The sequence below is a fragment of the Coenobita brevimanus genome, chromosome 36 (genome assembly GCF_032717465.1).
Source record: "Coenobita brevimanus isolate Jiangsu-jjx chromosome 36, ASM3271746v2, whole genome shotgun sequence".
In the NCBI taxonomy this organism is placed as follows: Eukaryota; Metazoa; Arthropoda; class Malacostraca; order Decapoda; family Coenobitidae; genus Coenobita; species Coenobita brevimanus.
The window spans coordinates 5,411,286-5,425,359 of record NC_136989.1 but is presented as its reverse complement, the minus strand read 5'-3'; the positions used below and the strand labels follow the sequence as shown (position 1 = coordinate 5,425,359).

Genomic DNA, 14,074 nt, shown 5'->3' with positions numbered 1-14,074 from the left:
CAGCAGCAGCAGCATTATTATTATTAGTAGTAGTAGTAATAGTAGTGGTGGTAGTATAAAAATAGCAGTAGTAGTAGTTGTATAAAAGTTGTAGCAGTAGTAGTAGTAATAGTTGTGGTGGTAGTATAAAAATAGTAGTAGTAATAGTAGTACAGCAGCAGCAGCAGCAGTAGTAGTAGTAGAAGTAGTAGTAGTAGTGGTAGTAGTAGTAGTAGTAGTAGCAGCAGCAGCAGCAGAAGCAGTAGAACTACAACTGTAGTAGTAGTAGCAGTAGTAGTAGCAGCAGCAGCAGCAGAAGCAGTAGAACTACAACTGTAGCAGTAGTAGTAGTAGCAGTAGTAGTAGTAGTAGTAGTAGTAGCAGCCGTAGTAGTAGTAAAACCGCACGTTCTTAAGTCACTTTATAAATACACAGCCTCCTATTGCACCACGTTAAACCAGTATCAGCTGTGCACCCGTTGCCTCCCAAATCCTTTCCTACTCTCACAGTCTCTCGTGGATGTGGCAGAAAGTACACGTGTTTTAAAAAGCTTTCCCTTGCCACACGTCGTAAATTATAATGAACTTACGAAAAACGAAAATTCAGTGAGCGGTGTCATTGTTATTAAGCGGATATACTGGACAACTCCGAAATTCTTGCTGTTACGGCGAGAAATCTAACTTAGCAACATTGAAATTGCACCAGGAAACCATGATCTCATTCAAAAAACACCGGTAAAGATATAATTACATGAAATTTACTTAAAAACCAAGAAATACTGCAGTGAAACCATTTATTAACGTATTTAGACTTCGATAACTTAAAAGAAGACCTCTACGAATGGATACATGGAAATACTGACACTACACAAACCAATATTTCAACATGGTTTCTAAACTACGTGGAGAAAAGCTGAGGATATATTGAATTTCGATTTTATTAATTCATAAGGAAGACGTCAGCCAAGACATCTACTCAAGAATGTGACTAACAGAACAAACGGTCAAGTTGTCTTTTTTACTAAATTGAATTGAAATATTGTTTTACTTTTACTGGACTCGTTAAAGCAGTAATCCAACAAGACCTCTTGAATAAATGATAAAAAATAAAGGGAAATAATTTAGTAGTGGATTTAGACTCAGTAAATGGACTTAGACTTGAAAAATCTTAAGCAAGACATCTACACAGGAACGTAGCAGCGCATACCACAACAAACACTGCGCCTGCTTGATCCCGTCCTGTGTTTTTCGGTGTTTTTCTGTATATATCTACGGTGTGTCTTCTCCACCCACGATGGAGAGGGATGAGGAAAAGCCAGAGGAAGGCGGGGGTAAGTGAATCAACCCGATTTTGTGAGAATTATGAGCCTGGTGAGGGAAAGACGTTGGGGGGGTGAGTCACTGTGCTGTCCCTTCTCGTGCGTCATCAAAGCATTCTCAAGGTTACAATATATATACTTCTTGTAGGCGTAAAAATCTATAATAACTCCCTAAATAACCTGAGGGATAATAAAAATCAAAATCTTATCGAACTAGACTAGTATTAATGCTAAAACGTATTTCTAAATGAGGGCAAACAGCCGTACGTATTTCTGGTAGCAGTATCAGTGAAAATACGTACAAGAAAATACATGATATATAGGAAAATACCTGACAAAATACGTGATTTGTGGTGGTGACCGTCATCCACTCACTTGATGTAGTGCTGCCTACTTCTTCCTTAGCCTTTATCATTCTTTTTCTGTGCCTGTCCTCCTCTCTTCCTATTTCCATCATCCACTCACTTGATGTAGTGCTGCCTACTTCTTCCTTAGCCTTTATCATTCTTTTTCTGTGCCTGTCCTCCTCTCTTCCTATTTCCATCATCCACTCACTTGATGTAGTGCTGCCTACTTCTTCCTTAGCCTTTATCATTCTTTTTCTGTGCCTGCCCTCCTCTCTTCCTATTTCCATCATCCACTCACTTGATGTAGTGCTGCCTACTTCTTCCTTAGCCTTTATCATTCTTTTTCTGTGCCTGTCCTCCTCTCTTCCTATTTCCATCATCCACTCACTTGATGTAGTGCTGCCTACTTCTTCCTTAGCCTTTATCATTCTTTTTCTGTGCCTGTCCTCCTCTCTTCCTATTTCCATCATCCACTCACTTGATGTAGTGCTGCCTACTTCTTCCTTAGCTTGTATCATTCTTTTTCTGTGCCTGCCCTCCTCTCTTCCTATTTCCATCATCCACTCACTTGATGTAGTGCTGCCTACTTCTTCCTTAGCCTTTATCATTCTTTTTCTGTGCCTGTCCTCCTCTCTTCCTATTTCCATCATCCACTCACTTGATGTAGTGCTGCCTACTTCTTCCTTAGCCTTTATCATTCTTTTTCTGTGCCTGTCCTCCTCTCTTCCTATTTCCATCATCCACTCACTTGCTGTAGTGCTGCCTACTTCTTCCTTAGCCTTTATCATTCTTTTTCTGTGCCTGTCCTCCTCTCTTCCTATTTCCATCATCCACTCACTTGATGTAGTGCTGCCTACTTCTTCCTTAACCTTTATCATTCTTTTTCTGTGCCTGTCCTCCTCTCTTCCTATTTCCATCATCCACTCACTTGATGTAGTGCTGCCTACTTCTTCCTTAGCCTTTATCATTCTTTTTCTGTGCCTGTCCTCCTCTCTTCCTATTTCCATCATCCACTCACTTGATGTAGTGCTGCCTACTTCTTCCTTAGCCTTTATCATTCTTTTTTCTGTGCCTGTCCTCCTCTCTTCCTATTTCCATCATCCACTCACTTGATGTAGTGCTGCCTACTTCTTCCTTAGCCTTTATCATTCTTTTTCTGTGCCTGTCCTCCTCTCTTCCTATTTCCATCATCCACTCACTTGATGTAGTGCTGCCTACTTCTTCCTTAGCCTTTATCATTCTTTTTCTGTGCCTGTCCTCCTCTCTTCCTATTTCCATCATCTACTCACTTGATGTAGTGCTGCCTACTTCTTCCTTAGCCTTTATCATTCTTTTTCAGTGCCTGTCCTCCTCTCTTCCTATTTCCATCATCCACTCACTTGATGTAGTGCTGCCTACTTCTTCCTTAGCCTTTATCATTCTTTTTCTGTGCCTGTCCTCCTCTCTTCCTATTTCCATCATCCACTCACTTGATGTAGTGCTGCCTACTTCTTCCTTAGCCTTTATCATTCTTTTTCTGTGCCTGTCCTCCTCTCTTCCTATTTCCATCATCCACTCACTTGATGTAGTGCTGCCTACTTCTTCCTTAGCCTTTATCATTCTTTTTCTGTGCCTGTCCTCCTCTCTTCCTATTTCCATCATCCACTCACTTGATGTAGTGCTGCCTACTTCTTCCTTAGCCTTTATCATTCTTTTTCTGTGCCTGTCCTCCTCTCTTCCTATTTCCATCATCCACTCACTTGATGTAGTGCTGCCTACTTCTTCCTTAGCCTTTATCATTCTTTTTCTGTGCCTGTCCTCCTCTCTTCCTATTTCCATCATCCACTCACTTGATATAGTGCTGCCTACTTCTTCCTTAGCCTTTATCATTCTTTTTCTGTGCCTGTCCTCCTCTCTTCCTATTTCTCCCATCTTTCCTGTCACTTCTTATTGCTTTTCTTTCCTTTACAGGTGGCTTTACATTAAGTGACAAGCCAAATGGTTTCCTGTAAGCCAAGAAACCATTTACAACGCTGGGTGGTAACCATATAACCAAACCATACGTGCTGCCTACGTGTCAACAAATGGGTTGGTGGAGGGTTAGTGCCCCTCCCCGTAAAACAACTAACTCAGAGTCAAATGGCCACCTCTTACCGGATTATGGCGTCTGGCAATAGATAGATAGATAGACAAATGGCCACCTCTTACCGGATTATGGCGTCTGGCAATAGATAGATAGATAGACAAATGGCCACCCCTTACCGGATTATGGCGTCTGGCAATAGATAGATAGATAGACAAATGGCCACCCCTTACCGGATTATGGCGTCTGGCAATAGATAGATAGATAGACAAATGGCCACCCCTTACCGGATTATGGCGTCTGGCAATAGATAGATAGATAGATAGATTTAAATATGTGATACTGGTATTTGCTGGGTATATGTTGTCACTTGATGGTTTGGAAATGTGTTTAGAAATATGATTGAGAGGTATCTTGAAAATTACATTATTATTAGCCATTACCTTGTACTCTTACCTTGTACTCATCGCCTTTGTACTCATCATTACCTTGTACTCATCATTACCTTGTACTCATCGCCTTTGTACTCATCATTACCTTGTACTCATCACTTTGTACTCATCATTACCTTGTACTCATCACTTTGTACTCATCACCTTGTACTCATCACTTTGTACTCATTACTTTGTACTCATCATTACCTTGTACTCATCACTTTGTACTCATCACCTTGTACTCCTCACCACAAAAATACACTCCAAACCAATCACAATCTATCTGCTTATCTGTCAACAGCCAGATGCCTTAATCCCATAAGGGGTGGCCACAAACAAATCACCTCCATGTCACCCTGTCCCCTGCCATTTCACTGCCCTGACCCCAGTTCACACCCCCCTCTCTCACATACCTCTCCACTCCATTCCTCCATCTCATCCTTAGCCTCCCCCTCCCTCTCCCCCCTCTACCTCACTCACATACTCTCCTAGTTAGTCTCTCCATCACCCCAACTCACACCCCCCTCTCTCACATACCTCTCCACTCCATCCCTCCATCTCATCCTTGGCCTCCCCCTCCTTCTCCCCCCTCCCCCTCACTCACATGCATTCTCCTCAGCCTCCCCTTCCCTCCCCCCCTCTACCTCACTCACATACTCTCCTAGTTAGTCTCTCCATCACCCCAGCTCACACCCCCCTCTCTCATATACCTCTCCACTCCATCCCTCCATCTCATCCTCGGCCTCCCCCTCCCTCTCCCCACTCCACCTCACTCACATACACTCTCCTCATTAGTCTCTCACTCTCCATCCTCCCAGCTCACACCCCTCTCTCATATACCTCTCCACTCCATCCCTCCATCTCATCCTCGGCCTCCCTCTCCCCTCCACAACAAAATTAAACATAATAAATACAAGTTCATATGAAAATCCATCAATCAAAAATCTATAAGTATGGAGATAAAAGGAGGGAACTTACCAATATCACCCCAGGCATAAAATAAGTAGCCGGTGCAAAGGAATCGAGATGGGCACCACCTGAAAGATCGTACAGTTATATTAGTGAAGTTTGGTTGTAAGGTGTGAGCTGTGAGGAGGGCAGTTTGGTCATGTGGAAAGGATGGAGAGTGAGAGACTAACAAGGAGAGTGTATGTGAGTGAGGTGGAGGGGGGAGAGGGAGGGGGAGGCCAAGGATGAGATGGAGGGATGGAGTGGAGAGGTATATGAGAGAGGGGGTTGTGAGCTGGAGGGATGGAGAGTGAGAGACTAATGAGGAGAGTGTATGTGAGTGAGGTGGACGGGGGAGAGGGAGGGGGAGGCCAAGGATGAGATGGAGGGATGGGGTGGAGAGGTATATGAGAGAGGGGGGTGTGAGCTGGGGGGAGGGCAGTGAAATGGCAGGGGACAGGGTGACATGGAGGTGATTTGTTTGTGGCCACCCCTTATGGGACTAAGGCACCTGGCAATAGATAGATAGATAGATAGAGCCTACTGTTTATAAGGCAGAATGAGATTGATGATGATGATGATGGCAGTGATGATGGTGATAATGACTTTGATGATGATGATGGTGGTGGTGATGGTGATGATGATGATGATGATAATGATGAAAATAATAATACCAGATAATTCTTCCATTCTCCCCCACAAAATATATACTATCTATCTATCTATCTATTGCCAGACGCCTTAATCCCGTAAGGGGTGGCCACAAACAAATCGCCTCCATGTCACCCTGTCCCCTGCCATTTCACTGCCCTGCTCCCAGCTCACACACCCCTCTCTCATATACCTCTCCACCCCACCCCTCCATCTCATCCTTGGCCTCCCCCTCCCTCTTCCCCCCTCCACCTCACTCACATACACTTTCCTCATCAGTCTCTCACTCTCCATCCCCTCAGCTCACACCCCCCTCTCTCATATACCTCTCCACTCCATCCCTCCATCTCATCCTCGGCCTCCCACTCTCATATACCTCTCCACTCCATCCCTCCATCTCATCCTCGGCCTAAACTAATCTCTATATATTTTTTTCCTTCCAGCGTGTGAGGCAGCAGAGGCCAGCATGACGCAGAATGAATACATCGAGAGCCTAGACTCGCACCAGAAAATTGTACAGACAAAATCGACAGTGTTGGTACGATGTTTATTTGTGTACAGTATTTTAAGTTTACGATGTGTGTCTTTGAGAGAGGTGAAGTTAGTGAATGTACAGCGAGGTTGGATGGTGAGGAATTGGAAAGTGTGAGTACGTTTAAGTACTTGGGTAGTGTGATGAGTAAGGATGGAGGTTTGGAGGGTGAAGTGCTTGAAAGGGTACAGCAGGGAAGAAAGGTTGCTGGTTCTTTGAAAGCAGTGATAAGAATCAGGGAAGTGAGCATGGAAGTGAAAAAGTTACTACATGACAGTATTGTGATACCAACTCTAACGTACGGAAGTGAAGCTTGGACATTGTTGGAAGGACACAAGTCAAGAGTGAGAGCAGTGGAAATGAGTTATTTGAGAGGAGCCTGTGGAGTTACATGGAGAGACAGACTGACAAATGAGGATATAAAGGAGCGTTGTGGTGTGGATGTGGAGTCACGTGGAGAGACAGGCTGACGAATGAGGATATAAAGGAGCGTTGTGGTGTGGATGTGGAGTTACATGGAGAGACAGACTGACAAAGGAGGAAGTGAAGGAGTGTTGTGGTGTGGATGTGGAGTTACATGGAGAGACAGACTGACAAATGAGGAAGTGAAGGAGCGTTGTGGTGTGGATGTGGAGTTACATGGAGAGACAGACTGACAAATGAGGAAGTGAAGGAGCATTGTGGTGTGGATGTGGAGTCACGTGGAGAGACAGGCTGACGAATGAGGATATAAAGGAGCATTGTGGTGTGGATGTGGAGTTACATGGAGAGACAGGCTGACAAAGGAGGAAGTGAAGGAGTGTTGTGGTGTGGATGTGGAGTTACATGGAGAGACAGACTGACGAATGAGGAAGTGAAGGAGTGTTGTGGTGTGGATGTGGAGTTACATGGAGAGACAGGCTGACGAATGAGGAAGCGAAGGAGCATTGTGGTGTGGATGTGGAGTTACATGGAGAGACAGACTGACAAATGAGGAAGCGAAGGAGCGCTGTGGTGTGGATGTGGAGTTACATGGAGTGACAGACTGACAAATGAGGAAGTGATGGAGCGTTGTGGTGTGGATGTGGAGTTACATGGAGAGACAGACTGACAAATGAGGATGTGAAGGAACGCTGTGGGGTGGATGTGGATGTGGTTGAGAAGATTAGGAGAAATACACTGAGGTGGTTTGGACATGTGAAGAGAATGGAGAATGAAAGACTGACTAAGAGGGTGTATGTAGGTGAGGTGGAAGGAGGGGGAGACCAAGGATGAGGTGGAGGGATGGAAGTGAGAGGTATATGAGGGAGGGGGGGGTGAGTTGGGGGGATGGCAGTCAAATGGTGGGTGACAGAGTGACTTGGAGGCGTTTTGTCTGCGGCCACCCTTTGAGAGATTAGGGCGTCGGGCTATAGATAGATAGATTTTTATTATAATCATCCAGACCTCCATGGTGGTGCTTCATCTGTCTATCTATCTGTCTGTCTGTCTGTCTATATACCTAACATTTTTTCATTATACCTATCTCTCTCTCTCTCTCTCTGTAAAATTGCTCCAGAGAATTCAGAATATCTTAAGCCTTCATCCATCCATCCATCCTCCAATCCTGTGGTGCCCCATGAGGAGCGTAGGAGGCCGGGGCTAGGCAAGTTGGTGCTGACATTTAAGATGAGAGTGACCAGCCTTAGTAGTAGTAGTAGTAGTATCATCATCACCACCACCACCACCACAACCACCATCCTCCTCCTCCTCCTCGTCCTCCTCCTCCTCCTCCTCATCATCATCATCATCACCACCACCACCACCACCACCACCACCACCCTCCTCCTCCTCCTCCTCCTCATCATCATCATCATCATCATCATCATCATCATCATCACCACCACCACCACCACCACCACCACCACCACCACCACCACCACCACCACCACCACCACCACCACCACACCCACTAACACATCCCTCTCTATATTTACAGACACAACTAACGGAAAAACTTAAGGCTGTACGCGAGAGCAAGATTCCACTGGCGCAGATCAAGAACTCGCTTCAGGAGGAAATAAACCACTCGAATAGGGCGATAAGTACCGTCTCTGAGGAAGCCACACTCTTAAAACAGAAGGTAAGGGTTTGTAAATGTTGGGAGGAAGAGGGAGGGGGAGGCCGAGGATGAGATGGAGGGATGGGGTGGAGAGGTATATGAGAGAGGGGGGTGTGAGCTGGGAGCAGGGCAGTGAATTGGCGTTGGACAGGGTGATATGGAGGTGATTTGTTTGTGGCCACCCCTTATAGGATTAAGGCATCTGGCAATGGATAGATAGATAGATAGACAGGAGAAGAAGACAATGCTACTGTGTTATATTCTTCTCATGGCACTTCTTTGTGACTAGCATCATGGTGTAGTGTTAATCTTTTCTTCGAACTCCATCCTCGGCCTCGCTCTCTCATATACCTGTCCACTCCATGCCTCTAACACACACTTTCCCCTCAGCTGCGCTACCACAGTGTGCGGCAAATCAATGACAACGTACTCAGCCTTCCCTTCTCATATACCTCCCTACTCCATCCCTCCATCTCATCCTTGGCCTCCCCCTCTCATATACCTCTCCACTCCATCTCATCCTTGGCCTCCCTCTCTCATACACCTCTCCACTCCATCCCTCCATCTCATCCTTGGCCTCCCTCTCTCATACACCTCTCCACTCCATCCCTCCATCTCATCCTTGGCCTCCCTCTCTCATATACCTCTCCACTCCATCCCTCCATCTCATCCTTGGCCTCCCTCTCCCAGTTCCTCTCACATACACACTCCTAGTTAGTCTCTTCACTTCCACACTCTCCCTCACTCATATACCTCACTCCTGCATCGCTCTAACACACACTTTCCCCTCAGCTGCGGTACCACAGTGTGCGGCAGATCAACGACAACATAGAGCGGCTCGAATACCAACTACGCAACAACAACTACAAACCCAGAGAGGAACAGAAGATCCTTGATGAGATTTCCATGTTGCAGAGATCCATACGCACGCTGAGGGAGTACGAGGCAAAGCAGGTGCGTATGGGGTGCGAAGATGGTGGTTTGGCCATGTGGAGAGGATGGAGAGTGAGAGACTGATGAGGAGAGTGTATGTGAGTGAGGTGGAGGGATGGAGTGGAGAGGATTGAGAGTGAGAGACTGATGAGGAGAGTAAGAGCAAAACAGGTGCGTATGGGGTGCGAAAATGGTGGTTTGGCCATGTGGAGAGGATGGAGAGTGAGAGACTGACAAGGAGAGTGTATGTGAGTGAGGTGGAGGGAGGGAGAGAGAGGGGGGAGGCTGAGGATGAGATGTATTTATATATGTGAAGGAGTGTTGTGTGGATGTGGATGTGATAGGAAGCGTTAGGAGGAACACACTGAGGTGGTTGGGCCATGTGGAGAGGATGGAGTGAGAGACTGACGAGGAGAGCGTCTGTGGGTGAGGTGGAGGGGGAGGCCAAGGATGAGATGGAGGGATGGGGTGGAGAGGTATATGAGAGAGGGGGGGGTGAGCTGGGAGCAGGGCAGTGAAATGGCAGGGAGTACGAGGCAAAACAGGTGCGTATGGGGTGCGAAAATGGTGATAGATTAGGTGATAGATTATGATGATGACTGGTGGTGGTGGTGGTGATGATGATGATGACAGTGGTGGCAGTGATAATATTGATGATGGTGACAACAATGATAGGGTGGTATTGATGATGATAGTGATGATGGTGATGACAGTGGTGATGATGATGGTGATGATCTTGATGATGGTGACAACAATGACAGTGGTAGTTATGGTGATGATATTGAGGATGACAGTGGTGGTGATATTAATAATGATAATAATAATAATAATAATAATAATAACCCAGAAAGACATATAAGAGACACATTAATAATATTGATAATGATGATGACAACAGTGGCAGTGGTGGTGATGATATTGAAGATAATAATAATAATAATAATAATAATAATCAGACATATAAAAGGCACCTAAATCTCGCCATCACAGGCTGAGAACAGGAAATATCGAGCCGAGCGATCCCGGTTGATTGACGAACGCAACGACAACTTCAGCCGGATCAGAGACTTGTATAAACAGGAGGACGTAATCAAGAAGGAAATTAATGTTGTTAGGGATGAGATTACCACCAATAAGAGAGGTAATTAGCTGTATTATCTATCTATCTATATATCTATCTATCTATTGCTTCAGAGACTTGTATAAACAGGAGGACGTAATCAAGAAGGAAATTAATGTCGTTAGGGATGAGATTACCACCAATAAGAGAGGTAATTAGCTGTACTATCTATCTATCTATCTATATCTATCTGTCTGTCTGTCTCTCTCTCGATCTAATATGTTTTTGAAAAGTGTATATGACTCTCTCTCTCTCTCTCAAATTCATGATGGTAGTGGAATATGTTTTTGAAAAGTGTATATGACTCTCTCTCTCTCTCTCTCTCTCTCTCTCTTGCAGTGGACCAAATTAACTCAACCTTGCCACACCTCTCTCTCTCTCTCTCTCTCTCTCTCTCTCTCTCTCTCTCGCAACGGACCAAAATAAACGAACCGGTCCACATTCCCTTCTAGCAGTGGACCAGCTTCGTCAACTCCGTCCCAGGCTAGAGGTGGCGTGGGCCGAGGAGAGGCAGCGGACCCAGGCAGCTCGGATGAAGAGGTACGAAGAGAGGCGGAAGCAGCGGATGGACCAGGTCAGGGAGCGCAACGAAGAGAAAAGGAAATTGTGGTGAGTGTGTGTGTGTGTGTGTGCTGGTGGTGGTGGTGGTGGTGATGATGATGATGATGATGAGGAGGAGGAGGATGTTTGTACTAGTAATAATGATGATGATGGTGATGGTGATGATGATGGTGATGATGATGATGATTTTGATGGTGATGATGATGATGATGGTGATGATGATGATGATGATGGTGATGGTGATGATGATGATGATGATGGTGATGATGATGATTTTGATGGTGATGATGATGATGATGATGATGATGGTGATGGTGATGGTGATGATGTCAGGTTGTGGTTAGAATTGGTTTGGCCATGTGGAGAGGATGGAGAATGAGAGACTGACTAGAAGAGTGTATGTGAGTGAGGTGGAGGGGGGGACCAAGGATGAGATGGAGGGCTAGCGTGTAGAGGATGAAGAATGAGAGACTGACAAGAAGAGAGTGTGTGAGTGAGATGAAGGGAGGAGAGGAGGAGGGGAAGACCAGGAATGAGATGGAGGGATGAAGTAGAGAGATGAGAGAGGGGGGTGTGAGTTGGGGGCAGGGCAGTGAAATGGCGGGAGACAGGGTGACATGGAGGTGATTTGTTTGTGGCCACCCCTTACAAGATTAAGGCTTCTAACAATAGATAGGTAGATAGATAGACTGATAGATAGATAGATAGGTAGGAAAATAGGTAAATAGATAGGTGGGTAGATAGATAGATTGATAAATAGATAGATGGATGGATGGATAGGTAGATAGATAGATAGACAGACAGGTAGATAGATAGATAGACATTTTATTATTTCTTCCTTGCCTACAGGGAGGAGTACGAGGCTAGTCAGGAGCCGTACGAGGAGGAGAAGAATCTGTGTCGAGTACTGATTGCGTACCTCCAGTCATCGTTCGCTGGAAATCCTAGCCCATACACCCCAAGCACCCCCTCCAGCACCCACTCCACCCCTTGTACGTCAACCCACCTGGCCATATTTCCACCACAGTCCGCCACACCCTCTGCCACAACCACTCCAGCCACCACCCCCTGTTCGTCCACTAGCCCTGCCACCTTTTCACCTCATCTAACCCCCTCCACAACCCCCACAAACACCCCCTCTGTCCCCACCTTCCCCTCCACAACCCCCACAAACACCCCCTCTGTCTCTACCTTCCCTTCCACTACCCCCACAAACACCCCTTCTGTCCCTACCTCCCCCTCCACCTCCAGTAACTCCCCAAGCCATACTCCAACTCAGAATCAAAACACCGCATCCCTATGTCACCCTCCAACTCATCCAAATCCTTCAACCTCATCCTGCCACTCCCCAGCTATTAATCAAACTCCACCCTCAACCTGTCATCCTCCAAGCTCATCCTCCACCTTGATGCATCCCCCGGAGGCATCTGGGTCCTACTACTCAAAGCCGAAGACCGAGGAGGAGGCGTTTACGAGAGTCAGCAAGAGGAAGAAAGCAAAATCCCGACGTGAACATAGGCTGGCTAGTAAAGTCAAGGAACTCCCCCACACACCCGATGTCCTTTCCAAATTCGCCCGGCTGTCCATCCATCCTCCGAAAAACACGGATGAAATTCCAGGCGCCGTTTTATCGCTACAAGATCGCCTACAGCACTTCTACGCCCTGTCTGTGAGTGAGACTCGTACCAAGACGGGTGTATGCGATGGGGAGGACAAACGGAAGGGCGCGTGTGACAAACGAGAGGCTAAAAATGGAGGAGAAACAAAATGCACCAGACCACAAACCCTGCCAGTCAAGGGAGGCTGTGGAAGAGGTGTTATATGTAGAGGGACAGGTACTGCTCCCATCCCTTCCATCCCTCCAGCCAAAACCCCTTCACTAGAGGCAGGGTTAGGCTATCCACAAGGAGTAGTGACCATTGGGGTAGCGTGGGGGGAGGAGGTGTATGGGGGGACGATGGGGAACGACCCTGTGAAAACTGGACTGTATAACGGCCTACCAGATGCCCTTAACGATGCCCCTAACCCCAATAACAGTATCCCTTGCTTGGTAAATGGTTCTGTAGTGGTGTGTAACTCAACCATCACTAAAATCAACGGTCCCTGTAACTCAAATGGTCTGTTTCACTCCAATCCGGGGACGCAGAAGACCAATCCAGGGTTAGACCTCATTCCGGAGATAAACAAGGTGTGCACGGAGATCCTAACGCCGACCAACCGTGACTCGTTCTTCTCGGTGCCCATGTCGTACGCGAACAGCCTCCCCGAACCCAACAACAACAGCAGTAGTAATAATAGCACATGTAATAATAGTGGTAGTACATGTAATAGTAATAGTATATGTAATAGTGGTACTCTTGGGTGTAGTTATGCTGCTGTTACTGCAAAAACTATCCCTAATTCAGTTGAGTTTTTAGAATGAGAGGACAAAGTGACTCAGTATTCGATGGAGGTGTATGTGAGTGAGGTGGAGGCCGAGGATGAGATGGAAGAGGTATATGAGAGAGGGGGGTGTGAGCTGGGGGCAGGGCAGTGAAGTGGCAGGGGACAGGATGACAAGGAGGTGATTTGTTTGTGGCCACCCCTTACGGGATTATGACATCCAGCAATAGATAGATAGATTATTATTATTATTATTATTATTATTTGTTACTCAGCTTATGCACTTGTTATATAGGTATTATTATTATTATTATTATTATTATTATTATTATTATTATTATTACTATTATTATTATTGTTATTTTTATTACTGTTACTACTACTACTACTATTATTACTATTATTATTATTCTTATTATTGTTACTCAGCTTATGCACCTGTTAGATAGGCATTATTATTATTATTTTTATTATTATTATCATTATTATTATTATTATCATTACTCAGATTATGCACATGTTATATAGGCCTTTTTATTGTACATAGGCTTATTTTACTGCTTTCCATTCTAGTCACTATATATACTAATAAAGATTTATATTATGATGTGTATTCAAAAATTATATTACCACAAGTATTATAAGAAATTAATTTAGACCATCATCATCATCATCATCATCATCATCATCATCACCATCATTATCATCATCATCATCATCTTCATCT

The 14,074-nt window shown here is 45.4% G+C and overlaps 1 protein-coding gene across 1 annotated transcript; it reads left to right on the top strand.

Annotated features, from left to right (window-relative positions):
* The first annotated feature begins 1,112 nt into the window (after positions 1–1,112).
* On the top strand, positions 1,113–13,744 carry LOC145396296 (uncharacterized). The gene is made up of 8 exons (XM_080269701.1): positions 1,113–1,309; positions 6,183–6,277; positions 8,229–8,372; positions 9,144–9,305; positions 10,275–10,425; positions 10,857–11,013; positions 11,815–12,101; positions 12,357–13,744. Exons 1-8 carry the CDS (start codon positions 1,273–1,275, stop codon positions 13,385–13,387), a joined length of 2,064 nt encoding a protein of 687 aa, XP_080125827.1. The 5' UTR covers positions 1,113–1,272; the 3' UTR covers positions 13,388–13,744.
* The last annotated feature ends 330 nt before the right edge of the window (positions 13,745–14,074 follow it).

Excerpts from the sequence above, each read along its gene's own strand:
- LOC145396296 (XM_080269701.1), top strand. The coding sequence starts at position 1,273 with ATGGAGAGGGATGAGGAAAAGCCAGAGGAAGGCGGGG. Across the intron at positions 6,278-8,228 it reads AGACAAAATCGACAGTGTTG|ACACAACTAACGGAAAAACT; the intron begins GTACGATGTTTA and ends CTATATTTACAG. Across the intron at positions 12,102-12,356 it reads CACAACCCCCACAAACACCC|GCTCATCCTCCACCTTGATG; the intron begins CCTCTGTCCCCA and ends GTCATCCTCCAA.